The sequence below is a fragment of the Thamnophis elegans genome, chromosome 5 (assembly GCF_009769535.1).
Source record: "Thamnophis elegans isolate rThaEle1 chromosome 5, rThaEle1.pri, whole genome shotgun sequence".
NCBI lineage: Eukaryota > Metazoa > Chordata > Lepidosauria > Squamata > Colubridae > Thamnophis > Thamnophis elegans.
This window is the reverse complement of record NC_045545.1, coordinates 15,789,159-15,816,984: the sequence shown is the minus strand read 5'-3', so window position 1 is coordinate 15,816,984 and position 27,826 is coordinate 15,789,159. Positions and strand designations below refer to the sequence as shown.

Sequence of the window (27,826 nt, the reverse complement as noted above, 5' to 3'; positions counted from 1 at the left end):
GCCGCGCGAGCGATTGTGGGTGCACCGCGGTTCACCCACATAACACCTATCCTCCGCGAGCTGCGCTGGCTACCTGTCGATTTCCGGATGCGCTTCAAGGTGCTATTAGTCACCCATAAAGCCCTGCATGGTAGTGGATCTGGATACTTGAGAGACCGCCTTCTGCCAATTACCTCCCTGCGACCAATTAGATCACACAGATTGGGCCTCCTCCGTATTCCATCGGCCAGCCAGTGTCGGCTGGCAACCACAAGGAGGAGGGCCTACTCAGTAGTAGCCCCGACCCTTTGGAACGAACTCCCCGTGGAGATTCGTACCCTCACCACCGTCCAGGCCTTCCGCACAGCCTTGAAGAACTGGCTAGCCCGTCAGGCCTGGGGACAGTATGTATTGTATGTATATATGTATGTATGTATATGTATATATATATATACATACATACACACATACATATATACATACAATACATACATACATACATACATACATGCATGCATACATGCATACATACATATATTATCCCAAACACATCTTTTATTGATTATGAGGATTTCTTTTACTCACAAAACCTTTTCTGGAAAGTCATTTGAGAAAATAAGAAAATGTACAGTAGTTGTTCAACCAGACGGTATTATTTGGCAACTGGTTCTTTCCTTCCCTTACTGGAAAAAGCAATAATCCTACCGTATGAAATCATTACTAAGATATTCCAAGCATACGGTGTTGGACAAAAGGATTAATTCTGAAGAGAACAAATAGCTATATTTGACAGGAATTTAAGAAACTGCAAACATAACCAAGGAACAATAGTGTATTCTTCCTGCTCTGAACTGTTAATTAATAAGGTACTTGTAACTCTCATGTAACCTTCATCTGCATAACCAACTGTCTTTCCTTCCCTTTGACCATATCCTTATGAAACATCAGTCTAGCCAATTTAGGCGTCTAATGAAGGAAGGTGCAGTTCATGAAAACATTTTAATAAACACATTTAATAAAATGTGTTAACTGTAGTTGGAAAGGTGCTGCCAAATTGCTTCTGATTTCTCTGTCACTAGTTAGGAATAATATATCAACTTCACCATTTCCTCTAAAATCTACCTGTTTTCTTTCAAATCTCCCTGGTCTTTTCCTTTTGCCTAACAGTGAATTAGCTTTTTTTTTTAATGCTGCATATTTTGCTTGTGAGCATGAGTAAGATTAATCATTTGTGGATTCTCCTAATCTCTGGAATCATTTATGTGTTTTGCCCTCTGTCTCAGAGAAAGAAAAAGGGGAAAGGAAGATAAAAAGAGAAAACGCTTTATGAATAGATGGCACTTCTATAGGTGGAATGGATTTGTCATCTGCCAAGCACATTTGCTTCTACAATGTCGATTGTGTTTTAAATGCAGAGGTGCCCAATTCCCGTGCTCCTTGCATGGAACCAATCCCTCTCCACCTCCACCGACCCGCCAAGCTGGAACAGTTGGGGACCACTGTTTTAATGTGTTCTGTGTTCTTAACCATCAGTCACACAGTTTCAAAAAAAGAACCAGAGGAGCTGCAAACACTATTGTTTTTACCAGAGAGAGGACTATTAAACACATTACTACATTGAGTAAACAATTTCTGAGATGACCCAATATGTTCAACATCTTCACCACCACCATCATCAATTTTGCATAAAAAAGAAAATATTATAGTTGACCAAAAGGAACTGCCAAAGTTATGCATGGAAGAAGGGAACAACTTATAATATTCCATAATAGACCAAGGTGAAGAAAAAATAAACTCCTTTCACCATCCACAATAACTAGAAATACATTTTCTGGGTACATGGAGTTGCCTTACACTGATTAAGACCATTTGTATAGATAGCTTAAAGACTCGCGGTTATCTTCATTTTTAAAAAATAGTTTCATACAAGTGCTTTTTCAAACCCAACCCAGAACCTCAGGTGGTTTATATAAACTATGTATTCTGCATAAGCTGTAGGCCTTCTTTGAAATGTTACAATTTTGAACAAAGAAAATTTTTTGTTTATACATTTTTATTTTTAGTTTATTTTTAGTTAGCAATAGCAATAGCAGTTACTTATATACCGCTTCATAGGGCTTTCAGCCCTCTTTAAGCGGTTTACAGAGTCAGCATATTGCCCCCCCAGTCTGCGTCCTCATTTTACCCACCTCGGAAGGATGGAAGGCTGAGTCAACCCTGAGCCAGTGAGATTTGAACCGCCGAACTGCAACTAGCAGTCAGCTGAAGTGGCTGCAGTACTGCACTCTAACCACTGCGCCACCTCGGCTTCCTGTGTTGAATCTCTCTTTCTACAAAATCCAATTTCTAATCAGCTCATAGTTAACCAACTGATTATCTGCAAGCTCAGTATATATACAGTTCCCTTTAATAAACAATAAGAGTAACATTCTTACCTGATAGAATTATGTGGCCTATTTTCTACTTTCATCAAAATTTGTATGTCTGACTGGGGAGATATTGTGTAGATTTTTAATCTGCAATAAAAAGGTAACATTTAATAAATCTTATCATATAATGAAAAATACAGAAACTTTTTGTAAAAATATGTTGATTCAGCAAGAGAATCCAACTGAAAAATATTAATATATTGTACTAATGTACTGAAATAATACAAATAATAGAACATACAACTGTTTTGTAAAAGAAAGTACCTTTGCCGCTTGACAGGATCAGATTCTTGAGGATCAATATATGTCTTCAAAATATCACACAATGGTTTATCATCTGGTACCCTTTGTCCAGAAATACAAATTACCAGTGAAGATATTCATAGGAATAAACAAACCAGTTAGCATTAATATGTACTGTATGTAGTTTTATTATTCTTTTCCAGCTACATAAGGTTCATTCAGGGATATATACAAAACATTTAGGAATTCATATTCAAGACACCAAAAATATTGTCTGCTAAGTTTTTTCTGTTCCAATTATTTATTCCAAACTGAAATAATTCTTTCATATATTTAAATAGGTTTTAATGGAAGATCCATCTTCCTGTTGTATATTCTATTCTAGATAGGAAACCGAAGTAAATGCTTGAGGGATATTTACTAGGTTACATACAAAAATTGAAATATAGGCTACAGCCAAGAAATATGTACAATAAGCCATCCTTTCTCAATTTACAGCTTCCTAAATTACACAGATAAAGCTAGAAATAGGTAAGATGATATATAATTTTAAAGCAGCTCAAAGGAAATATCCCAAGAGTTTGTTTATTTAGAAACGTGCACTCTTTCCAAACAAAACCCAAATGTAATTGTAAAATATAATCCAGCAATTATTTAAATTAAATGGTTTAATTACATAATTATTTAAACTTCATGTGAAAGTAAGTTTGCTAGCAAGTGTGTATGAATACCTTTGTTCTGTGAATTTAGCATGACTTTGAGGAAATATGAGCTTCAAGTGCCAATAGAACTTTTGTTCCCTGAAAAAAAGAAAACAGATTCTTAAAATTCTTTTTATTACAAATGCAATGGCTACTGCTCTGTATAGAGAAAATTCAAAACAAGTAAGAAGAAGAAGAAACCTATTCAGGGCTTGTTCACTTGGGGAGGTATCGAAAGTCTTAAATTGCTCCCACTTCAGATTGTATTTACATAACCAAAATCTAACCCAACAGGCAAGAAAATCAAGTACTACCCCATGGCTCTAAGGTCAAAGTTACTTCTACATCTTAGTATGGCTTAAACCTAACTGCTGCTTTCATTGTATTTAAGAATTGATGTTTCTATTCCTATTCCACGTGTATGTATACATAAATAAAAACAATACAATGCCATAGGTATACAATTATTTTGATATCTAATTAATAAAATAACAATCTATCAACAGATCACAAACAGAAGCAGTGTAGATCAGTCTGTTCCCATGTACGATAAAATATTACATCCAATTTGTTGGATGTATCAGCATGGAAATATTCACAGATTTTGCAATCTTTACTTAGAAATAAAGATGCAGGTTTTGTAAGGATGAAAGAAAACAATTTTACTTTATAAATTAGCCAAGCAGGCTGGGAATAATCTGAAAAAGAATGATCTTTGGAAGAAAGCAACTAGCATTTTTAGAAAGGAGGGAAATTGACTCATGACTATAAGAAGTTGGCACCTATCAATAGAAGGGGAACAAAGGGAAGAAAGCACTGCAAAGGATTCTGAAGACTCTGTTTCTTCTCTACAAATATCATGTCGAAGAAGTAATGGGACTTGGAGATGACAGGTTGTATGTATGCTGAAATTGTTCTCAAAAAGTGTGAAGTCTCTTTGTTAATATAGGCCTAACAATGTGCAACTAAGTGCTGGAATTATGATATCTAGGTCATGTAGGACAATAACAAGGTGCTTTTCCAGAGTTAAGTTTCTGTGAGCTAATTTATGCAAATGATCAATTATGCTTACTGACATTATCTCATCACTCTAGGCAGAATGTAAATACAAGTTTATGGAGCCCAAGTATAATACTACTGGATGTTGGTTGGTCTGGCCCATTGTTCTTTAAAACAGCAGTAAAGAGTTGGATTATGTATTTATTTACATAAATTTTAAAACACCTGACTCTATGATAAGAAGTACCTTCAGGATTGCCTATTTGCCCCTTAACTGTTTCAGGAAATTTTGCTCTACCTAATCTCTTTCTATTGTATTACTTAGCAGTAACATAGGATTATGAAATTATCTTTTCAATTTCTGTTCCACTGACAAAATGTAGAAGCATTTTGCAAATCTTAATCTATCATTGCAATGCTATTTCTCCTTACTCCAAAAGGGCACAATTAATAATCCACCTCTGTTGGTATTAAGGGAAACAAAATTTGTGCCGGGACCAATGTTTTATGGGATTTTATCATTTCTCTGTTGTGTTCATTTGCAAACACATCATTCTACAATTCTTCTTTGTTGGTTGCTTCTTACAGTTAGATGTTTTCACTTGAATGCTTTCATTCTATTAACGCATAGGAAAACTGTCTCCAGAAATTCTTAAGCATTATGCAATTTTGCCAGCAATGTTAGAGCCACAATAACTGAATATGGGAATAAAAGCATTAAAGCCCTTCTCCAAATATAAAGACAACATAGAAAAAAAACCCCATGTTTTATAGAAACATATTTTTCACTTTCAAGAGATTTATAAACTAGGCATTAAATCAAGGATGAGAGGGTTGCAGCTCTGCAGATGTTTATTGTCTCCATTCATGAGTCGGGGACTAATAATGTGTGAAAGGCTTTAAACAGCCTACATCTGATAATATAAATTCCAGCTTAAGCTGTATAATTTTTCAAAAGTGAATGTTGATATCCTGGAGCTCTTTCTTTCTAGGGCTGTGTGGGCATCAGTGAAGCATGTGTGAATCAACACACAGAAAGACAAGGGGAGAGGGGAAACATTTAGTAAACTGCACCAAGCCTTCCAGAGGATGCAGTGACTAATACTGGGAGGAGAGAAGTTTTGCTTGGGCGTTACCATTTATGAAGTTTCCTTTGAAACGTGTGTTTCACCCGGTTTGTTTTGTAGCCCGGTGCCACAGTCTCCCTTTTTCTTAGAAGAAATTTGGCATGATGAAAAGGAGAACTAAATGAGTATTTATTTACCCAGGAAATTTAATTAGGCCATTACAATTCACAAGATTATGGAACAAATTTAGCAGTTTTTAAAGTAAGAACAATTACAAGATTCTTTAGGCAAAAGAAAAGGAGATGAAAAGATGTGGAAACTTAAACCAGAAATTATCTATGCCAATTTTTGTATTTACATAGACAGCAGCTTAAGAAAGAGTTGAGTCAAAGTAATCGTGAATGGGGTTATTCTTTTTAACTACTGATCGGTTGATATAAGCATGAATCATAAGTTCACTGGACATAAGCCATTTACATGCCAAGCATCTCTTTGAGCCAATTCGATTATGTGTTTTTAGGAAGTCTATGATGTTGCAAAAAGTACTATTGTGGTTCATTAAGACAACAAGGAAACCAAAGGAATGGGGAGCCATAATAATACTGAAACATAAACTCAACTCTTAATTCTATTCAGAAAAGTACCATAAAAAGAATGGCAACGTTTTCGAGTGACATAATTGAGGGTTCAGAAACTTGTTGCTGTGTATTTAAAAAGTATTCCACAGAAGTCTGTGGACTCTGCCAATGGAAACTAATGGGAAGTAGCAGCTCAGGGAGAAATAAGCAATGAGCATTCTTTCTCATGTTTAGTCCTGCTTTGTTTCTTGGTTGTCATTTATGGGGGGGTGGATGGGGGAACTTAGGAATGTGGTGCCTCAGCTGCTAGTCAATACATCTAAAAGCCGGTGTGTGAACCAAGGCCATGTCAACGGACACCTGTCGGAGCTGAACGGAAACTGTGGCAGAATTGATTAGCCAATATGACCTAAAAGACACAGGGGGGTGGGGAAATCCTAGTCTTTTAACTATCCCTAAGTGTGGGAACTATTTCAAGCTAGCTTCACTTTTCTAAGTGCCGAGATGATAGCAATAGCAATAGCAGTTAGACTTATATACCGCTTCATAGGGCTTTCATGTACTCAATAAAGAGTTTCTTGAATCTGAACAAAGTGTCAGCGTCCTGACTTCCCGGTGTTCATTACTTGGAACAATGATACAGCGTGCAGCAGTAAAAAGCCATAATTACCTCATTTTACAAAAAATATTATCTTTTATGATCTTCTAAGCGTCAGTAACACTGATTCAGCCTCATTAAGTGATTATGGGGCATGACAAACTGTCAAAAACATTTTAATTTTTTTAACGACACTACAATTCCTGGAGTACAAATATGATAGGTGAAATTCCAAGACCATAATCATTATTAGAGGGGCCCAATATCAGTCTTGTATGTGACTGTGTGGTGTGTGCTTTTGACCATAGAGAGGGCTGGATTAAGAGTCTGCACAGTCCATAGCTGGATGGGAGAAGCCGGAAAGAGATTCAGGATAGCCACATCCTAGAACTTCTTGGGATATATCTAGTAGATTAGAAGGTTATAGTTTTAGTTGAGCATGGTTCTATTCATTAGGCATAAGCAAAAAAGGATTGAACCCAACTGTGTCATCTCTGAGCTTAGGCCTGACATCAAGCTTGCCAAACTCATAGCATAACTTTCTAACCTATTAGATACATCTTGAAAGGTTTTAAGGAATGGCTACCCTGAATCTCTTCCTCCTCTCATTTCAGAAATGTTCAATCTCTTAATCTGGACCTCTCTCTGGCAAAGATCTAGTTTGCCAAAATTGTTTCCCGTCGCTTTTCTAGGTGCACATTCCTACCACTGTGAACAGGGGAAATGTAGTATTAAAAAATGTTCATAAAGACAGACAAATCTCTCTTCAGCACAACGTCCCCTAACTGCCATGTTGCTACCAGGATACTGAATTTGCCAAGTTCTCTTAGATTGTAACATGAAGAATACTAGATTATTCTTTCAACCTGTTTGGGGGGATGAGGCAATGGGAACAATGGCTCAAATTGTATATCAAAACAGTTATGATGCCCGATTTGATCTAGTAAGACTACATAACGTTGTGATATAATTAAACATATCATGATTTTTTTTTAGCAACCAACGCTACTATTTTAGGAGTTGATCAACATTTTTTCTCCTAAGGCAGCATCTGAAGTAAATATTTAAAAGTGTACAGATCATTGTGTAAGCAAAACTTTTTATAAGTGATTACCTCATTGCTACAATGATCTGTATTAACTCACTGAATTGGATCAGAACTGAAAGGTATTCGAGCTATGTTGCTGAAAACAGGAGCAAGATCAGCACATTTCTATTACAAAATTTACGTTTTGTACAGATTACATTTAATCTAACACTGTCTTGATTACTAAAATTGGGATTTTTGCAAGTTTTGTGATATTCCTACTTAGATTTCTACTTAGAACATAGAAGTACATTGTCCAGTATATTCATTTCTTGTTACAAATGCCTTATAGTAACATGAAATATTTGCAAGAGAGCCATCTGTTGGTTTCTAGAATTATAGCCAGTTTAGCCTCTGCAAGAAACAAAGAGTGTTGTGCATAGATGCATAGGTGTTTGTGGATCAACATCTATTTCATTCATTGAAAGAATAGTCATTATTAGAACAGACTGTGCTATAGTGACCGATTATAACATTTGTATAATATGAAGACATGATTTATACATAAACAAATACATGTCTCTGTTATTACACAAAAGCTCCCCCTCCTGTCTAATTCACAATTATACTCCTTGAAAACAATGAAACGTATTAGCATCTTGTTGGCTGAAAAATCATCTTTCTTTTCTATCATTCTCTGGAATAAAGCTAGAAACTTGTTTCATTCTACTGTTAATATCTCTATATAATGATTACAAGATTAAATGCATACATAGACAGTCTACACCGAGAAAACATAAATGTAAACTAGTCGAAGGGCAACTGTATTCAGAATGATGAAAAGCAATCGGAACCCCTGTGGGTCAATGAGAAAAATAATTCAGATGTTATAGCCGGATAATGTCTTATTAGGATGAATCAAGAAACCCTTTCAGACTTGTGTGGTGATGCTGTGCACCAAATAGGTAAGTGGCAGAATATATCGGACATTGCAATGAATTTCATTGCTTGCTCGCCTTAAGACACTTACATATAAAAGCCATCTTTATAACCCATGTATAGAGTCTCCAAGCAGCACACAGGAGAATGAAGAGTTTTGCTAAGTTAACATCCAAGCTAATAACAGCTAAAAACTTACTTATTGCTGTAGAATGTAGAATTCTCTCGTCTTTTTGTGAAGCCGATTGGTAGAGTTTGTAAGCAGATCTTGCATCTCCGAGCTCGGTTTCTCAGAAAGTTTACCTGACGGAAGATGCAAGTTTTCAAATGACAAGCATAAGAATTACTTTCAAATATGAACTACTTTAAAGAATTATTTTGAGAAACTGTAGTTTAGCACCACTAGGCTTCACGCTCAAGACCCATTTTTTGTTTGTTTGTTTGAGAATCGTGGAATCTTTTGCATTCATTTAGTTTGTCATCATGTCTAAATCTTGTTTCAACCATGGTGAAGATTAAGCTTAAATTTTAGTCACTAAACCAGAAAAAAAATATTCCAATCTCCTCATTGGCCAACTATAAAACATAGGAGTGCCATATTTGTCCTTATTTTTTTTTAACAGTAAACTATAATTGAATGTTATGTTGAAAGCAGATGTATTATGTTTTACAGAATAGATAAGACACTCAAATCATTTCTATGTGAGGATCTTTGCATTCAAGAATATGTGGGCCTTAATCACTAAAAGCTAACAAGTGGAAACATATCCAGGATATGTATTGCCTTTCTGGGTGTATAAGGCAAAGCATAGCAAATCTCCTATACAAATCAAAAACAAACCCTTGAAAACCTATTGCTATTTTGCTGTAATTGCAGTTGTTTCTTGCATTTCTAAATGAGAAACTTCCACTTTGCGAGCCATCATTCCCTTAAACTGTCTTTATTCAGCAGAACTACATTGAGTTTTTACTTGTGCCTTCAAAGTATCAGACACTGCTTCCAAATAAAATCAAACATCTTAACTATTTTCCTTTTTACAGTCATTCAACCTAATCATTCTGCAGATACACTTCCTGCTTCTCCCAGCAGCAATTATCAAAGAGGAAAAAAGAAGGTAGAAAAACACATCTTTCAAGCAATAAAATAGGTTCTTCCTGCAAAATTCTTGTATAATTGTTTTATGCAGAATATGGGTTTATTTATAGTTCTAAAATTTTTACCATTGTAACAGAAGTGGGTTCCTACTGGTTCGGCTGAGTAGATAGTAACTTGGCTTGCCACGCCGCCAAACTGGTTTGATTATCGGCAGCGCCATCTTGATTTTTGTTTCTGCACATGTGCAAAACAATCTTCTTTGCAAAAATGTAATTTTTTTTCTCTTCTCTAACTTGCGCATGCGCAGACCTTTTTAGGTGCAAATGCACACATGTGCAGAGCACATGGGCAAAAAAGTTTGTAATGCTGGCAGCAACCCCTCTGCACTTTAACATGGAGAAATGCTCTCCATTTTGAAGTGTCTTCAGTACATTAGCTCCTCCAAGGATATTCTAGTAATTTCTGTGATTTCTCTTTGTTCTTTCCTTTCTATTTGCTTCAAACTTAACAAAGATAAGAGCAGGGGCTTCCATGTAGGGATATATGAAGTCCTTCACTTATGACTGGCCATTTAGCAACTGTTCAACGTTACAATCACCCTGAATGAGGGGAATTAGGACTTATGACCTGGCTTTGAAGTTCCAATGGTCAGACTTTCTTCATAGTCATGTGCCCAATCTTTGGGTTCTTGGCAATACAGCTGCATTATGATTGTTTGCAATGTCACACAGTCATGTGACTGTGCTTTACAAAGGTTTTGCTGAAAACTTACAAATCGATTACTTTTGGGTTTATGAGAAATAGCATCTCGAGCAGCCCGGTCAGTCATTCTTCCCCCATCTTCTAGAAACCGATAGTCTAAAGAAGAAAATCAAGGAAAAGGCAAGGAGTCATTTTACTGAAATATAAGTGATGTTGATATGTAAAAATACATATAAACAGTGTATTCAGCATTAAAATGTTCAATGTATGTAGGTTAAGATTTTGTAATAACATTTAAACACAGCTATTATTATTTTCAAAGTCAAACACAAACCTATATGACCCCAGGAAAAGACAAATTTCTTTTAAGGAGAAGCTGAGCTTTCATGTTTTATTCTGATTTTTTAAATTCTATATGCTGATTTGGTGTCATTAGTATATTCTAGATCTGACTAGTCATTGACTGTAAATAAATTTTATTATTATTATTGCTGAGAAGTGTAGTGTACATATTCCATACCTGTTTTCAAGTATTTTTTCAAGTTTTGGAGTATGAGCATCCCTGTTTTTAGGCTGTTGGTTTGCGCTCCGCGTTTGGTAATTTGGTTGCAAACGGTTCACCGACAAAACCGCGCTCGACTAAACCGCGCCTGACTAAACCGCGTCGCTGACGTCATCAACAGGGCGACGACAGCGCTGAGAAAGAAGCACGCTGTAAACCCTAACCCTAAAATTAACCTCTAAACCTAAACCTAACCCCCCTAAACCTAATCCTAAACCTAATCCTAAACCTAACCCTAAACCTAATCCTAACCCTTAACCTAACCCTTAACCTAACCCTAACCCTTAACCTAACCCTAAAGCTAACCCTAACCCTTACCTTAAGTTGAATCGGCTTGCTTTCAAAGCGCTATTTAAAGCACCCTTCTTTCTCCGCGCTGGCTGTTGTCACCCTGTTGATGACATCAGTGACGCGGTTTAATCGGGCGCGGTTTAGTCGAGGGCGGTTTTGACGGGTCACGGGTTGCAAACATTTTGTCACCATTCAAGGAGACATTGTCAGTGCATTTTGAGTTTAATGGTTTGCATTATGGTTGTTTTCAGTGTCCTGCATTTTACAAAGATTTTGCTGAAAACTTACAAATCGTTGCTTTTAGGGTTATGAGAAATAGCATCTGGAGCAGCAATTCCAAATGCACTGCCAATGTCTCCTCAAATGGTGGTGAAACATTTCAACCAAATTGCCAAAGTCGGAGCTCAAACCAACAGCCTAACAACCCGAGCTACTAATATTCAAACACATTTCATCCCCTATTTTCAACTGTGATTGAAATATGCTATGCATTTGAAATTTAAGTATCTCTATATGAGCTAGGATTCTTTTTCAGTGAAGAAATATACTTACATTGCCTCATTCTCAGTCTAAAACGTTCTCAACCTATCTTTGTATTCTATCCAACATTCTCTATTGTGTTTGTTTTAGGATACTAGGACAAACTACTGTTAGTACGGTAGAAAGAAGCTTAGTATTGGCACAGTAGCAAGAATTTATTAATTTTTTTAAATAATTCTTATACTTAAAAAACAACTCTACATAGCACTACACTAGTCTAGATCATTGCTTATCCCAAGCCCTACAGTACCTTAGATAGTTTACTGGATTCTTACCACTTAGAAGAGTTAAGTTGCTGAAGTCATTCACTGAAACAAAGGCCGCCTTTTCTCTGATTCCATTACAGCTGTATAAAGCTTTATGTTTTTTTACACAAGCCAAACTGAAAGCACAAAAGCAAAGGAACACTGTTATTTTATTTTCCGCCACCTAAGATTTTTTAAAAAAGTCTTTGGTTTATACCTACCTGCATGAATATTTCATACATCGAGGGCATCTGTATTTTGCTATTTCTGTATTACAGAGTTCACATCTAAAAAAATGAAAATTGAGATGGTACGCTTAGAGTGAACAGCACAGAGAAAAGTCTTTGCACAGGGGAATATTGGAAAAGACAAACTAGTTAAGAAACATTATCAGAACTTTTCACTTCTGTTTAAGTGCAAATTCCCATTAACAGCCTTGGCTCTCTCCTCAAAACTGATTTATTACAAATTAATAAACCGTCTCAGGATGTCTTTGCTATAACAGCAGTCCACTGCATTTCCTGCAAAAGGTGTTAAAATACTGTTACTGATAATCTGAGCCCCTTCAAGCTTCCAATGAGAATCAGTACAACAGGGATCCACATCCTGTTAATGGCCGCTCTCAGAATTCTGTCTTATCGTTTGTCAGCAGCATCCTGGTAAATGTTGCTTTGTCGTTTCTTGCCAGTAGAAGCAACTAAACAATAGAAATTCTTTCCCATGGTTTGTTTAGCATGAGTAACTTGGATTGGTGCCCCATCAGCTAGAGATGATGCATCAGAGCTCCAATTGGCACATCACACTAAATCAGAAATACACAACCTAAACATCAGCACTTTGTGATCTGCTCTACTGTCAAGACCCCTGGCTAGGTCTTGTAAATGATGGCATACTTATATTAAATTTTTTAAAAATCAAATCCGAATAGAGGGTTTCTGCACCACATGAAATCAAATAGTCACAGTAAGTGAGCCTAGGCATTGAGATGCCACTATTCTAAAAATCTGTATTTTTTAAAAACACCAAATTCACCAAAGTGATTTTGTGTCTTCCTGTTTTACACAGTATCTGATTACTTAAAAAATACGATAAATTCTAGATGGCTACAGAGAGGTACAGAAAACTCTTATTTTCTTGGGCCCATCTAAGTTTTCCAGTTTTGTAGCTCAGATAAGGTAGCCTTTCCCCTCCTTGTTAGGTATATATATTCCAGCTCTGACAGATGATGGCTAATTTTTTTGCTTACCAAGTAATTTCACAAGAGTTCCAATTCAATTAAACATGCTTTTTGAAAGTCTAAATGTATAAGCGGCCAAAGAAATCTTTTGGAGCAAAATAAGTCTGATCACAAGCCATACTCTTTCGTCTATACATTGCTTTATGTATAAAATCAGAGCATGATGCTCTTTTTTTATATGGAACTAACTCAATTTTTAATTTTAATTGCTGTGAAGTTTTTCCTTTCAGAAAGGCCAAGTGTCAGGTTGCTGACTTGGCATTTTCTGAATTGTGCTGTGGACCTAGATCAAATTGACCCAAACATAAAGACAGTAAATTCTGAGAAACCATTTTTAGGTACAGGGAGAGCAGGACATCTTCAGGATTGTCACTATAGAAGTAGTGACAGTCCTAAAGAAGTCCTGTTCTTCTTCATATGGATTACTAGTTGTACTTTCTCACTTGTATGTTAAGAGAAAAGCCTAAAATAACGATGACAAATATTTGTGAAAAGCATAAGAGCTTTAATAGAGCAAAGATGCCTTGATGGGAAATAATGCAAAGTAAGCAGAATAATTTTGTAAAAACAGTATGCTTGATGGTTTTGCTTTTTAAACGTGTTACATCTAATATTTATTTTATTTACATAACTATACTTATGGAGTGTAATTGCATTGGTATTTTCACCATGAGTAAATGTACTCTGGTCAGAGGGAGCTCAAGATCTTACATGAACTGGGTTCAAAGATCGTAGACTGCAAAGCTCTGAGCTACAAAGTGAAATGTAATTTCAATTTGTTCAATGGTTTCCAAAATGGATTGGCTGATATTTTTTTCCAGAACCGCATTTCTAAAATTTATACTGTAGACATGACAACTGTGATGATGCTTAGATGAACATATTTAATTAAAAAACCATGTATGTATAGTATACTCCAAAATGAATATGATAAAGAAACGATGTTTGCCTGTAATGCACCAAGCAGCCAACAACAAGTCTTTGAACTGAGCACACAGAATATGTGTGTTTGTTCATATCATATGGGATATGCAAAAGTTCAAGTCCATGTTAGATATAAAAGTATAGCTCCAAAGTACAAATAGTCCAAATAAATACACAAATAATGTGAAATTGTGCCATGCTTCTGTGTCAAGCATCCTTCCTGATCAACATAGTCCACAGGGTTGTCATACAGCTATAGTCACCTAAATCTTTGTATACCAAATTTGAATATTGGGAAATGTTTTATTTCAAAAAAATCTCGAGGTGGCGCAGTGGTTAAATGCAGCACTGCAGGCTACTTCAGCTGACTGCAGTTCTGCAGTTCGGCTGTTCAAATCTCACCGGCTCAGGGTTGACTCAGCCTTCCATCCTTCCGAGGTGGGTAAAATGAGGACCCGGATTGTTGGGGGCAATATGTTGACTCTGTAAACTGCTTAGAGAGGACTGAAAGCCCTATGAAGCGGTATATAAGTCTAACTGCTATTCCTATTGCTATCTTAAATTTTATACATTTATCTATTTGTTTATTTATCCTTTTTCCATAGCGATTAACAGCAAATGACTCTGGGCTGCTTACAATTCTAAAATAAATAAATAAATAAATAAATAAATAAATAAATAAAATGAATAAATAAATGAAAAAAATATTTAAAACCCTAAAAACACCCATAAAATAAATAAGTGCAAACAGCAGCTGTGAAGATTAATCAATTAGTAATAAAGCCAAGTACAGGTAGTCCTCGTCTTACGACCACAATTGAGCCCAAAATTTCTGTTGCTAAGTGAGACATTTGTTAAGTGAGTTTTGCCCCACTTTATGAGTTTTCTTGCCATAGTTGTTGAGCAAAACACTGCAGTTGTTAAAGTTAATGACATGGTCGTTAACTGAATCTGGCTTTCACATTGACTTTGCTTGTCAGGCCACAAAAGCTGATCATATGACCCCAGGACACTGCAACCATCATAGATATGAAGCCCTTGCCAAGCATCTGAATTTTGAGCATTGACCATAGGGATGCTGCAAAGATCAAAAGAGTAAATAATCATTTTTTCGTAATCATTTCGTAATCATTTTTTTCAGCACTGTAGTAACTTTGAATGGTCAAATTGTTGTAGGTTGATGACTACCTTACATAGCCAAGTTTTTAAAGCTTTGTGAAAAACCAATAGGGTCATTATATTTGAATATTCTAAGTGAATAACCTAAAGGTTTAATCCAACTAGCACAATTATTTGGCTCCAATAATAATGTCTCTTGAGGAATTCTACACTTAATATGGACAACAAAAATTCTTTCACTGCATAATGTTCAATTGTGCTCAAACATTTCTGTATTTGTTAAGTGAACGTTCTCCCACTTTATGGCCTCCCTTGCCACAGTTGTTAAGTGAATCACTGCGGTTTGTTAAGTTAGCAACGTGGTTGTTAAATGAATCTGGCTAACCCACTGACCTTGCTTGTCAGAAAGTCTCAAAAAAGGTGATCACAGTCAGAAAAATGAACCAGTTGCCAAGCAGCTAAATTTTGATCACATGGACCATGGGGATGCTGTAATGGCTGTTAAGGGTGAAAAACGGTCATAAGTCAACTTTTTTCAGTCTAACTTCGACCGTTCAGTAGAATGTGCTGTTCTAAGTCCAGGACTACCTCAGTATGAAATAGAGAGTCCTAGACTTAGAACAGTTCGTTTAATGACTGTTCAAAATTGCACTGCCCCTATCTCGAATGGTATGATTGTTGCGCTTTTAAACTATGTATTGTTTTGTGTTGTTGTTAAACTGTCTGTATTCCCCTTTCCCTTGAGTTGTGAGCCGCCCTGAGTCCCCTTAGGGAAAAGGGCGGCATACAAATAAAATAAAACTCAAACTCAAAAAGTGACTTATGACCGTTTTTCACACTTAAAGGCCATTACAGCATCCCCATGGTCCGTGTGATCAAAATATAGTGTCTCTATCCATTAAGTCTGGGGTAGGGAGGAATCATTTTGTTGCCCTGACATCTGTGCAGCCAGAATTCTTTAAAAAAAAAGCTGATTTCTTGAAATAAACGAGATCTACTTCCTCCCCCTCCGCTAAAGCTGCATTATTGTACTTCTTCCAGGGACGCATTCAAGGCAAGGCGCAACTGGCTTATAATAGCAGCAGGGCAGGCAAAGCGAGGCTACCATTGAACGGTCCCACGCGAGGAAGCTTAAGAATCACGAGGTTTGATTCTCCACCCTCCCATCTGGATCGTCCCCGAGTTTCCGCCTGGAAAACTCGGGGCCCCGCCGCCTGTGGCGAAGGAAGAAGTCGGAAGAAAGGGCCTACCTCCGCAGCGACATCTTCCGCTGAAGACTTTCGTCCGGCCCGCTCGGAACGGCTCCTATCACGGTCGCCATGCTTGGGGCCGCCGCGCTCGCTTGCAGCCTAGACCGGCGCGACGCGGCTCGAGTCACCGCCCCCTAGCGACCGCGCAGAAAAGAAGCTCCGGAAAGAAGCCCCGCCCCTGGAAGGCGCCGCGCGAGTTTTAGGGTTGCTTGACCCGGGCTCAAGTGTTTGGAAGTGGGAACGGATGAGGAATCGTTCCTGGCAGACCCGGGTAGGGAAAAGTGATGGAGGGGTTCCTCTTTCCTTGTTGAGGAATCATGCAAAAGTGGTGCTTTTGGCCGTAGGCAGAGAAGACTGCAATGAGTAGTAACGGTATTGGTATATTGCTCCGTTTCTATACAGTAGCTTGCCCTGCCAGTATTGATGGGTATGGGGTATATTGTTGCCAGAAAAACAGTATGTCTATATCCATGAAGTCAGTAATCAAGCTCAACAGGAAGAATAAGAGTTGGAAGGGACCTTGGAGGTCTTCTAGTCCAACCCACTGCTCAAACAAGAGACCACACCACCACCATTACCACTATCATCATTAATGTTTCAGAATGGTCTAATACCAGAAATGGTTCAGGAGCAACATGTGAAATAATATAATTCATCAACTGATGAACCATTATATCCAAGGATGTAAAATTCTTTGTATAATTGCAGAATGAGTATTTCCAGATTCGGGTACCTATAAAGTAATAAAACTTGGTTCCATCTTGTCTCTTAATTTTAAATAAACATAGTAATAACAAAACAAAGATTTCTGAGTATTTAGAGGACAAGATTTTTTTCTAGACCAAGAAAGTAATTTCTTATATTTTATAAATTTATCTTGTGATAAATGAAAACTAAATAAGAACATACTTGGCTGGTAAAAGGTAAAAAAGAGTTACTCTACAAAAGTTTAATATTTAAAATGATAATGAATGTTGAACAAATTTTTGATTCTGTATCATCCATATATAGCAAGACTAATCAACTTGTGCTTTCCCCCTCTAACTAGTCCCTGTGGAGCCAATAAGAATAAAGCAGTTGCTCTAGATTTGCAAGTGGTCAGGATGCGTGTAGTAGAAGTGCATCTATGAATTAATGGGTAAAAACAATGTCTGAAAAAGTAGAAAATTAGAGAAAACTGGTGTAACGATGTGTTTCCTTTCTATGGTCAAAAAGATGCTTTAAACCTTTAATCTTTCCCATTGCTTGAAGTTATACATTCTAGAATTTATTCTGCTGGTCATTATTATTTAGTAAAATGTTTCAGATTCATGCTGCAATAAGTTTATTTAAATGGATAATAAATCTATCACACCCCATCCCATCTAAAGGGAAGCAAAATTGCATGTTTTCTTTGAAGGAGAATATTAAACTATCTGATATTTATTTAAACTTTGTTAAAAAAAAGTATTTATAAGAGGTTACAGTCCTAAAAATAAACTATTTTGGCACAAAAGCACATTTCCAGAATGACTTATTTAAGAGTATAATTTAATAGCCATTTAAATATATGCTGTATTAAGATTTTCAACAGTTACAAAATATTTACACAAGTTATAATTATAGATTGCCTGAAAAGTTAACATCTTTAAAAATCATTGTACGTAGTCCTTCTACAAGTACAAAATTCTGTTCTTTTTATAAGCACCAAGATATGTCTGTCCCATCCATTTCATGTTACAGACAGAAATATTTTCAAAACAAGATTTTCACATAAATTAATGTTTTCAGTTATCATGAACTATGTGACCAAATATTTTTAAGACACAATTTTACAATGAAGAGTTTCTTTGATGTAACCAGCACATACAGCCTAAAAAAAAAAAGTAAAGAAAAAATAACACTTTATGTTATATATGGAGCGCCAGGCCACACAAACAGGAAACACGAAAGAGGTAGTGGATCATCTGTGAAGATGTTTGTGTCCGAAAAGGACCATCATTCAACTAAAGTGTTTTAAGGGATTTTATGGCGGCGTAACTCATTGTCAGTATAACATAAGCTATTGCACATTTGGGAGCGTAAACCATACTGCTCCATTTTACTGCATTCTTCCATCTTTCTTTAAGGTGTCCTAGACAGTGCTGAATAATAAAATCAAGAAGAATTTCCATATATGCATATTCTTTGGTTCAGAGAATATCATAAAAAGCACCAACCAAAAATTAAATATTTTATTAATGTTGTCAAAAGTTTTTTTTAAAGCCATTTCTCCTTCATAGGAGGAAGTCTTTTTCTTCCTGAGATTCTTTAAAGAATTCACCAGCATATTGCTGTACAAATTGTTCCACAGTTTTGTAGTTATTTCTTGTGTTCTGTATATGGCGATATGAAGAGGTTTAGTCAAAATCCTAGAGAAAGCACACCAAGCCACTTTCTATGTATCGCTGTTGTCCCTGATTGAGATGAGAAAATGGATGAACCTGAACAACTGGTAGTTGATTTGTGTCTTGAGTGTGGAAAAAAAACTGGGTTTTGTGCCAGTTGCCGTCTTGAATCTGCAATAAAAGAAAACTTACAATCATACAAGATTTTAATTCGGTATGATCTTTACAGGGAAAATCAAGAAAGAAGCAATAGTTATCACCAAAGATATGCAGATGTGCATACTTATGTGTATAAACAACTATTTTGGAAAGTGTTTTAACAAAATACTGTTTTAGATGTTTTGATCTGATCTGAAAATATTTTTTCATTTAGTTACAAACTAAAATGTTGTTGTTCCAGGCAGAAATTGATGGGGGGAAAGAATTGGATAAAGCCAATGGCATAAGCAGAGGCCGAGGGGAGGCAGGGAAGTGCATGGTTATGGGAAAGCTAAAATACTCAGCTTAAGGACATCAGCAGCAATCATAGCTGAAAGAAAAGAGGGAAGTGAAGGCAGCAGGCAAAATAGGGCTGGAGGGATATGGAGATCCTGAAGGGAGAGAATCACATCCTTGCCTTTCCTGATTCACCACACAGGAATTGCTTGGACTATTGTTTCATGTTAAAAGTAACACAACCAAAATCTTCTGGATTTTGATTCTGCTGACCTGAAATGGCTCATTATACTTTTTCCACTGTTGTGGAAAATGTGGGGAAACTCCAAGAAATGTGAATTTTTTAAAAAAATATGATATATTGGGCAACGTTTTGATGGTTGGAGTCCCCGCTTAAAATTTGAGGGGGAAGATAAAGGCCGTAGCATAGTGATACAATGAGAATGAGGTCACACTACAGGTAGTCCTTGACTTACAACCACAATTGAACCCAAAATTTATGTTTCTAAGTGAGACATTTGTTAATTGAGTTTTGCCCCATTTTGCGACTTTTCTTGCCATAAGTGAATCACTGCAGGTATTAAGTTGGTAACATGTTTGTTAAGTGACTCTGGTTTCCCCTTTTCCTTTGCTTGTCAGAAGGTCACAAAAGGGGATCACGTGACCTCGGGACACTGCAACCATCATAAATGTCTGAGTGTCTGAATTTAGATCACATGGTCATGGGAATGCTGCAGATTGAAGAAAAACAGTAATCAGTCACTTTTTTCATTGCCGTTGTAACTTTGAACGGTCACTAAATGCACTATTGTAAGTTGAGGACCACTTGTATATGGAGGGAATTAAAAAATATGTGGAGAAGGAGTTGTTGCTAAGTTTTAAAAGGGGAACTGAGATTTCTTTTACTATTTAAGATAACATTTAGCAGTTCAGTGTAATGTTTAAAGAACCAGCCTAGATATTGGGCAACCATGAATGTTAGTCCTACCTGGGTGAGTTTGGGTCAATCATTTTCAGCTCTAGGAAGAAGGTTATGGCAGACCACTTTTGAAAACTGCATGCCCTGGTGGTTCAGGTGTTTGCCAGGAAGCAAAACTGATTTGCAGGCATCACCACTCTCAATAAAAAAGTCCCTTTTTATACACTCCCCTTTTCAGTTGTTTTCTGTAATCTCCCAAGTTTTATAAATGACAGTCAAATCATGCTCTTTATAAACAGCATTCTAAGCTATTTGGGAGAGCAGTGGACTATAAATGTAATAAATAAATGAATGCAATTGCTATTGGAAAACTTAAGTACTGGAAGAAAAATACCGTATATACTCGAGTATAGGCCGACCTGAATATAAGCCGAGGCACCTAATTTTACCACAAAAAACTGGAAAAGTTATTGACTTGAGTATAAGCCTAGGGTGGGAAATGCAGCAGCTACCGGTAAATTTCAAAAATAAAAATAGATACCAATAATGTTTTTGAATATTTATTTCAAAGAAAAACAGTAAACTAGCGGTGTATTCAATGAAATACTTCACTCACCTCATGATGCTGATGTCCCGCTGTGATGATGATGTCCCGTGCAGCCGCGGGAGCGATGTCCCGCCTCCTATGACACACGGCACAGTGATTCCTATCATTGGATCACTGTACCAGAGGAGGTGGGACATCGCTATGTGGCTGCTTGCCATAACAAGGAGGAGGTGGGACATCGTTGCAGAGCGGCAGGAGGGGGAGGAAGGGGAATCGTAAGACAGCCCTGCATTACATTAGAACGTGAGGAGGGGGGATGGTGCGGTGCGCGCTGCGCGGCAAACTGACACAGAGGGAGGGGAAACTCACAGGGGCACTGGGCCATTCACGAGTGTCACCCAGCGGCATGGCCCCGCCCCTTTTTCTCCTCCATTTCGGGCAAATTTTTCACTGACTCGAGTATAAGCCGAGGCGGCTTTTTTCAGCCCAAAAAGTGGGCTGAAAAACTAGGCTTATACTCGAGTATATACAGTATTTATATCTACTTCATTTACTTCCACTTCCACTGCATAGCTTTCTGTTCTTTTTGGGCTTGTCAACCTGCCATCTATTTGCAAACTGAGATTCGTAAGAATTACCAAAAAAAAAGAAGAAGCATTTGGAGTACATTTTGTTCATAAACCAGAGGTGATTCAATACTCATTGGAAAAAATGAGCTCTTCCAAGTTTCCATGACTAGCCATGAGCATTTTAATTTAAAACAAAATAACTTTTATTTTTAAAACATTATTTTATGATTATCTTCAACTTGGGTATATACATAATAGCTTAGGAGTTCATGGCGATTATGAATTTGGGCCGAAAAAATTATGAGCTGGTATAAAAGAATCAGATCTGCATTCTTGCTCATCTCTTGTTCCCTTGTAGAATTAGAAAGTAACAAATGTCTACAAAATTTTTGAATGTATAACAGAAAATGGAGTCCTAATATATCTAGCACATTAAGAATATTCAGATTTTAAATCATATCTAATCTTTAGTGTTAATCTCAGTTTTTATGATTTTCTAAATTCACTATAATTTATAATATAGACATTTAACATTTTTAGTTGGATGTTTAAGAAATGAAACCCATATCGTTTGTGGCCAAAATGCATATATGAGAAAATTAGAAAGTATTCTTTGTATTAACATTTTCAGTAATGACTACCGTACATATGGCTTACCATGCATTCATCCATAAGAACTTTTGGTTCAAGCAGCGTGTTTGCTTCAAAAATATCACCATTCCATCCTTTGAAGATCAGGGAAGGTTTCTGATCATGTAGTTCATTAGTTTTCCACACTGGGGTATTTAGGCAATGAACTGTAATAGTGTGGGTTGCTTCTGAACTAAGTAAATGAAGGAAGTTCATCTGTACTTTTCCAATGTTAAATTCCAACTATTTAACAAAAATAAACATTATTATAGAAAATATGGTGGCAGTTCATAACCACAAATCATACTGACAGTTTAGATATATTTAATATATTATTATTCATTAAAAATTCCATTGCAGTAACAAACTATTGGTATTTAATCTGTTACATTGTTCAGGCACCATAAGCATATTCCTTCCTTTTCTTACAAAAACGGATTTACACAATATAAATATGAGGAGGAAGATTACATAAGGGGGATGGAAAAAACAACACTGCATACTTTGCTTTTCAAGTTGTTGTTTCCATATGGACCTTGTTTAGGCCCTTACTTTGACATTTGGCTTGAATTTCTAATGGTTCTTCGACTACAAAGCCATCAATTTCAGGGCTAGAACAATACTGAGAATTTTTTTTAAGACCATTTTTATCTTGTTTTTCCTCTCTGTTTCCACTAAGTTCACTAAATGTTTTAGGAAATGTGATAGACACAGGAAACAAAAATTATTAAATAATAGTACCACTGTGCTAGTAATAAATAAGGTTTTGTTCTCCATGTAACTTTAAAGCATGATAAGGCCCTTATCTAACCTTGCCAATTTTTAACAATTCTCTGCAGATTATTTCTGAGTAAGAATGCATAGGACTGATGAGTTATACATTGGCTTAATTTATTACTATACTATAAATCCGTGATGGCAAACCTATGGCACGCATGACCAAAGTGGCACGCGGGGCCAAGCTGCCTGGCACGCACGGCATCGCACATTCCTCTTCTGGCACATGCAATGATCAGCTGGCCTTTGTGCGTGTGGCAGTGCCGGAAACTAGAAGAGCTGGTCTTCCATTTTCCAGCATGTGCACGCATGTGTGCCAATAATTGGAAGATTTGCTGGCTGACACGTATGTGCACCAGAAACCAGAAGATCATTTTCCAGTGCGTGCATGCCCCCTGGGCAGCTCCTCTCTGTGTGGCGGTCCAGACGAGCACCTCGCGCGCACAGAACGCATTAGCACACACACTCCCTTTTTAGCACCTGGTGCCGAAAAGGTTTGCCATCACTGCTATAAATCATAGCTTGCCTCTTTCTTTCTCTTTCTTTCTTTCTTTCTTTCTTTCTTTCTTTCTTTCTTTCTTTCTTTCTTTCTTTCTTTCTTTTTCTTTCTTTCAACATTTAGCTAAGAACATGTATTTAATTCATGATCAAATATTCCATTGCAAGAGGCCCTTATTACATAGTTTCCTATGTGTTAACTGCCTCTACCTATGAGAAATAGGTTCATTTGTGTTTTGTAAATATGCAGGGATATTGCAAAATATACAAAAGGGAAGATATTTCTAATGATTGGCCAGCCAAATTCCACAGAAAAATTCCAACTTTTATAAATAAATAAATAAAACTGCAGAAAGAAGACAAATGTATGGTTGTTGCAGAAATGATCTACCTTTGTGACTGATACAGGAGATAAACATGTCTGGCCACCAGCAGTGAAGTTGCAAAAAACCTCAATAGCATCTGAAGGGCACCCAATATTTGGATCAATCCAATATTTTCCTGTCAGTTGAGAAAATAAAAGGCAGACAAATTCTGAAATATGTTTTTCACCTGTGAAAACCCGAGTTTCTTAAACAGAAAAATCTTCAGTCTTAAGTTTTCTTCTGCCCTTATATCAGTGATAGTGAACCTATGCCACATATGTCACAGGTGGCATGCAGAGCCCTCTCTGCGGGCAGAGCCCTCCAGCTCAGCTCGAGCCTCCTGCTGGCCAGCTGTTTTTTTAGTCTCTGCCGTGCATGCGCAGGGTGCACGCAAGATGCACACACATGTGCGGGGATCACACGCACATGTGGGGGTTGTGCATGCATGTACAGGTGAGCAAGGGGGGCTCCCATGTGTGGGGAAGCACGGGTCATGTGTGTATGTGGGGGGAGCACAGGGAGGTGTTGAGCATGCATTGCATTATGGGTGTGCACACACGCTTTGGGCATGCAACAACAAAAAGGTTAGCCATCACTGCCTTATATGTTTTCAGATTCCAAAAATAGGGGAGAAAGAAGAGAGTGACAAAAGTTGCAATGGCACTGCACTGAACAAAGGGTACTTAAAACTGGTTTTCAAAATTCCAGCTATCACAGTATTCCCACAGTTCTCTGTTGGGTGCTTGGCAACCACTCTCACTAAAATAGTTGCAGTGTCCTGTGGTCATGTGATAACCATTTGCTATCTTCCCTATCAGCTTCCCACAACCAAAGTAAATGTGGAAGCCAGCAATGAATTTCACAACTTGTTTTGATAAGTCACCTACCTGCATACCAGTGGTGGGTTTCAAAAATTGTTCGAACCTACTCTGTGGGTGTGGCCTCCTTTGTGGGAGTGGCTTGCCGCCCATGTGACCGGATGGGAGTGGCTTGCCGCCCATGTGATCGGATATGAAGATGCCGATGACACTTGTCAGAACAACCTTAAATTACCTCACACACAGCACTGGCATGCATAAGAATATGATGTAAACTTGTTTTTTAAAAGGCATCTTTGGTTTGTGTTAAAACAACTTCAACACATGCAATGTTCTGATTGCACCACAAACGCATGATAGTGTAGAATAATCATATCCAAGGACCAGTGGTGGGTTTCAAAAAAATTTGGAACCTCTTCTGTAGGTGTGGCCTGCTTTCCGGGTCCACTGGTGGAACCTCTTCTAACCGGTTTGGTAGATTTGACGAACCGGTTCTACCGAATAGGTGCGAACTGGTAGGAACCCACCTCTGCTGCATACCACATCCTCCTCTTCTTGATCTCTGCTCTTGGATACACCCACATTCTCCTCCCCTCAACATTGCTGAATTTACACCCACATCGTCCTATCCTGCACTTGCACTCTCACCCTCCTTCCCTTGACCTTCCGGTGTTTGCATGCACCTGTGGGTCTCTTGCTGCTCCTTAATGACCTATCCATGGATCTTGATGCTTCAAAGGCAACTGGGACTCCCTGGACTGTTGTCACCAAGCAATGTGATCATGTGACATAGTGCTTTACGCCCATAGTGCTTAGTAACAGCAGGCCTTGGCCCAATTTGCTGCTGTAACCTGAGGATTACCTAAAACTGTACTGTGGCTCAACTAGCTGTAATTGAGTTGTGAGAAAAAGATGTAAGGACTCTATACTATTCATTTTTCTTTGCAATTATTATTTATGTAACTATAGTCAAAGAAACTACAAATATCTTGTGTTAATAATGAGAATATTCTTTATTTGTGTATATGTTTCCAGATTTCACTACACTGGCAGAAGAATTCATACAATTATAGAATTGGAAACTTTGAGAACAGCAAAGTCCTTTGGATTTACAAGCAGTATTTTAGGCCAGCAAATTCAAAGCAGCTAGATTATAAAGGAGGTATATAATTTAATCTTTTACAGATTAAATTTTGCATGTACAAGCTAGGCAATTTTGGCCATAGCATCTGAAATAAAACAATATATGAATCTAATGCAAAATAGACAATTCTATAATAAAAAACCAAGAGTTCAGTTGCTGTGGATCTCTGAATTCTAATCAAAGCAAATGCTGTATAAAGTTTAAGACTTATTTGATTTTTAATGTCATTGGAAACCTACCATTAGACACTTTACGTTCGCAGTTGAGCAAATCTCTGCAGATACGTGCTGGATTATCTCGGGTTCCCAATGGGTTTTTGATGCTATGGAGTAAATTGCTCAGATAATGTAGTGTTTTGAATATTTTGGCACTATGGTCTAGGAAAGTCACTTCAGTGTTCTGATAATTCTGCCAAAGTAAAAAAAAATATATTATTGCAAAGAAATGTCAATGTATTGGGACATAGTCAATTACCAATCTAAATTCTACCTATAATTATAAATCTGGAGTTTCTGATTTATGACAAATACTGCAGAAAAATAAGCTAAATGGTGGGAAATGGTATGCCTCATATAAAAGGTTTTGAATATTTGTCATAATTGGATCTGACTTGGTAATAATATGTTTTTTTAATTTTTTTTACTATAGCAATTGATTATTTGCTGAATATTTGTCAGCATAAGCTATGGCTGAAAAAAGACAAATTTAATTTTAACTCAATATAACTATCATTTCCCAGATTACCAGAAATATGGTAATATTTTAACTTTGTATTGGCTGGATGATAACCCCTCTTCTCCCACCCCTGTTGCCCAAATATTGTTACTAGTCTTGGGCACCATGTCTGAAGGCATCAGACAAACTGGAACAGAGTTAAAGAAGAGTAACATAGATGATCAAGGGATTAGAAATTAGGTTTTATGAGAGGAAATGAACTGGAAAAATTAACATTCTTTAATTACATAGTGGACATATCTTAGTAAGATTAGTATCTGTTTTCTATTACCCTGATGTGCAATCTACAGAATAATGGACATGAAGTGACAGAAAACAAATTCTGATTGAATGTTAGAAAAATCTTCTAAATTTGTCAAAGAACAATTTGACAGTGGAAATTATTCAGACTGGTGATAAGTTTACACTTGTTAGATATGTTCAAGCAGAACTGGGTAACTATATGTCAAAGTTGATTTAATTTGGCTCCCTTCACGGAAGAAGCATGTGGATTGACCTAAGTAGTTCCTTCCATTTTTATAATTCTGTGATTTTTGCTATATCATGTTTGGTTCCAACCGCTGTTTAATCCTTTTCTATATTAAAGTGTCCCAATGATGTAACATTTCCTTATGCGATGAGGTCATGTCATCTCTTTTTTTTTGTTTACACCAACCTAAACAATTTGGTGTTAAAACAGTTGTACGATGTCTTAAGCATTTAGACTAAAAGGCTCATATATCCTTTTTTAGTTTGCCATTCAATGCTTTTCACCACAAATTAATATATTTGAAAATCTGTAATAAAATAAAGCCTTTAAAATTATGCATATCTTATTCTTGTAATGTTATTCCCATGTGTATAATTTATCAGTTTCAATATGCAAATATTGTTACCTCCATTTCTAAGGCAGCATTTGATTCAAGCAAGGCTTGAATAGTGGCACTCATGTCTATTTGTTTCTGCATAAAATCAAAATGTTTCTTATTAGTAATATCATTGGCAAAAAAAATTTCAAAAATCAATCACATAGCTTTCTACATAATTAAGAACAGTTATTAGGTATGCAAGAACATCACATTTTCATTGTATTATTTACATTTGATGCTTTAACTAAGCTCCAGGGCACTCAAGAAAATTGGCAGTGCTGAATTGCAAAGGCTACAGGAAAGTGTTTGAGATATTGAAGTGATGATGAGAAACTATAAAAATGGATATTTCAAATGCAGGATAAGCAGAAGAAATTTATATTTGTGATATAAATGCACATAAAAGTAGCCATTTTATAAAAGTAACAAGAAATATGAAAAACAAGAAATGGTATCACTAATCATGGATATATTTTGAACTGGCAATTTGTGTAGTGACTGTACATTTCCTTGAATTAAATCAGTCATATTTTCAAGAGGATTTGCAGAGATGTTGTTCTACATGTTATCTGTACAATGACCATATTTATTTATTTAAATGTATTTGTCAGCCATATCATATCAAAAGGACTCTGGGTAGCTTTTAAGA

General features: G+C 36.8%; 2 protein-coding genes across 3 annotated transcripts in view; both read right to left on the bottom strand.

Annotated features, from left to right (window-relative positions):
• The window catches only part of ZNHIT6 (zinc finger HIT-type containing 6), a 50,735-nt gene extending 34,085 nt beyond the window's left edge, over positions 1-16,650 (bottom strand). Inside the window, exons 1-8 of one of the 2 annotated variants that reach the window (XM_032218484.1) lie at positions 16,527-16,650; positions 12,218-12,283; positions 12,027-12,133; positions 10,429-10,514; positions 8,760-8,863; positions 3,383-3,451; positions 2,673-2,753; positions 2,415-2,495 (exon numbers count right to left, since the gene is read on the bottom strand). In XM_032218484.1, the coding sequence (XP_032074375.1) occupies positions 2,415-2,495; positions 2,673-2,753; positions 3,383-3,451; positions 8,760-8,863; positions 10,429-10,514; positions 12,027-12,133; positions 12,218-12,283; positions 16,527-16,597 (665 nt within the window). In that variant the 5' untranslated portion in view covers positions 16,598-16,650. The other variant, XM_032218485.1, reaches the window with a different exon arrangement.
• Positions 16,651-18,140: 1,490 nt separating this feature from the next.
• COL24A1 (collagen type XXIV alpha 1 chain) overlaps positions 18,141-27,826 on the bottom strand; it is a 136,012-nt gene continuing 126,326 nt past the window's right edge. The window contains exons 55-59 of the mRNA XM_032217720.1: positions 27,205-27,270; positions 25,834-26,002; positions 23,659-23,768; positions 22,020-22,235; positions 18,141-19,063 (exon numbers count right to left, since the gene is read on the bottom strand). Coding sequence (XP_032073611.1) covers positions 18,917-19,063; positions 22,020-22,235; positions 23,659-23,768; positions 25,834-26,002; positions 27,205-27,270 — 708 coding nt within the window. The 3' untranslated portion in view covers positions 18,141-18,916. The remainder of the gene's footprint in view (positions 19,064-22,019; positions 22,236-23,658; positions 23,769-25,833; positions 26,003-27,204; positions 27,271-27,826) is intronic.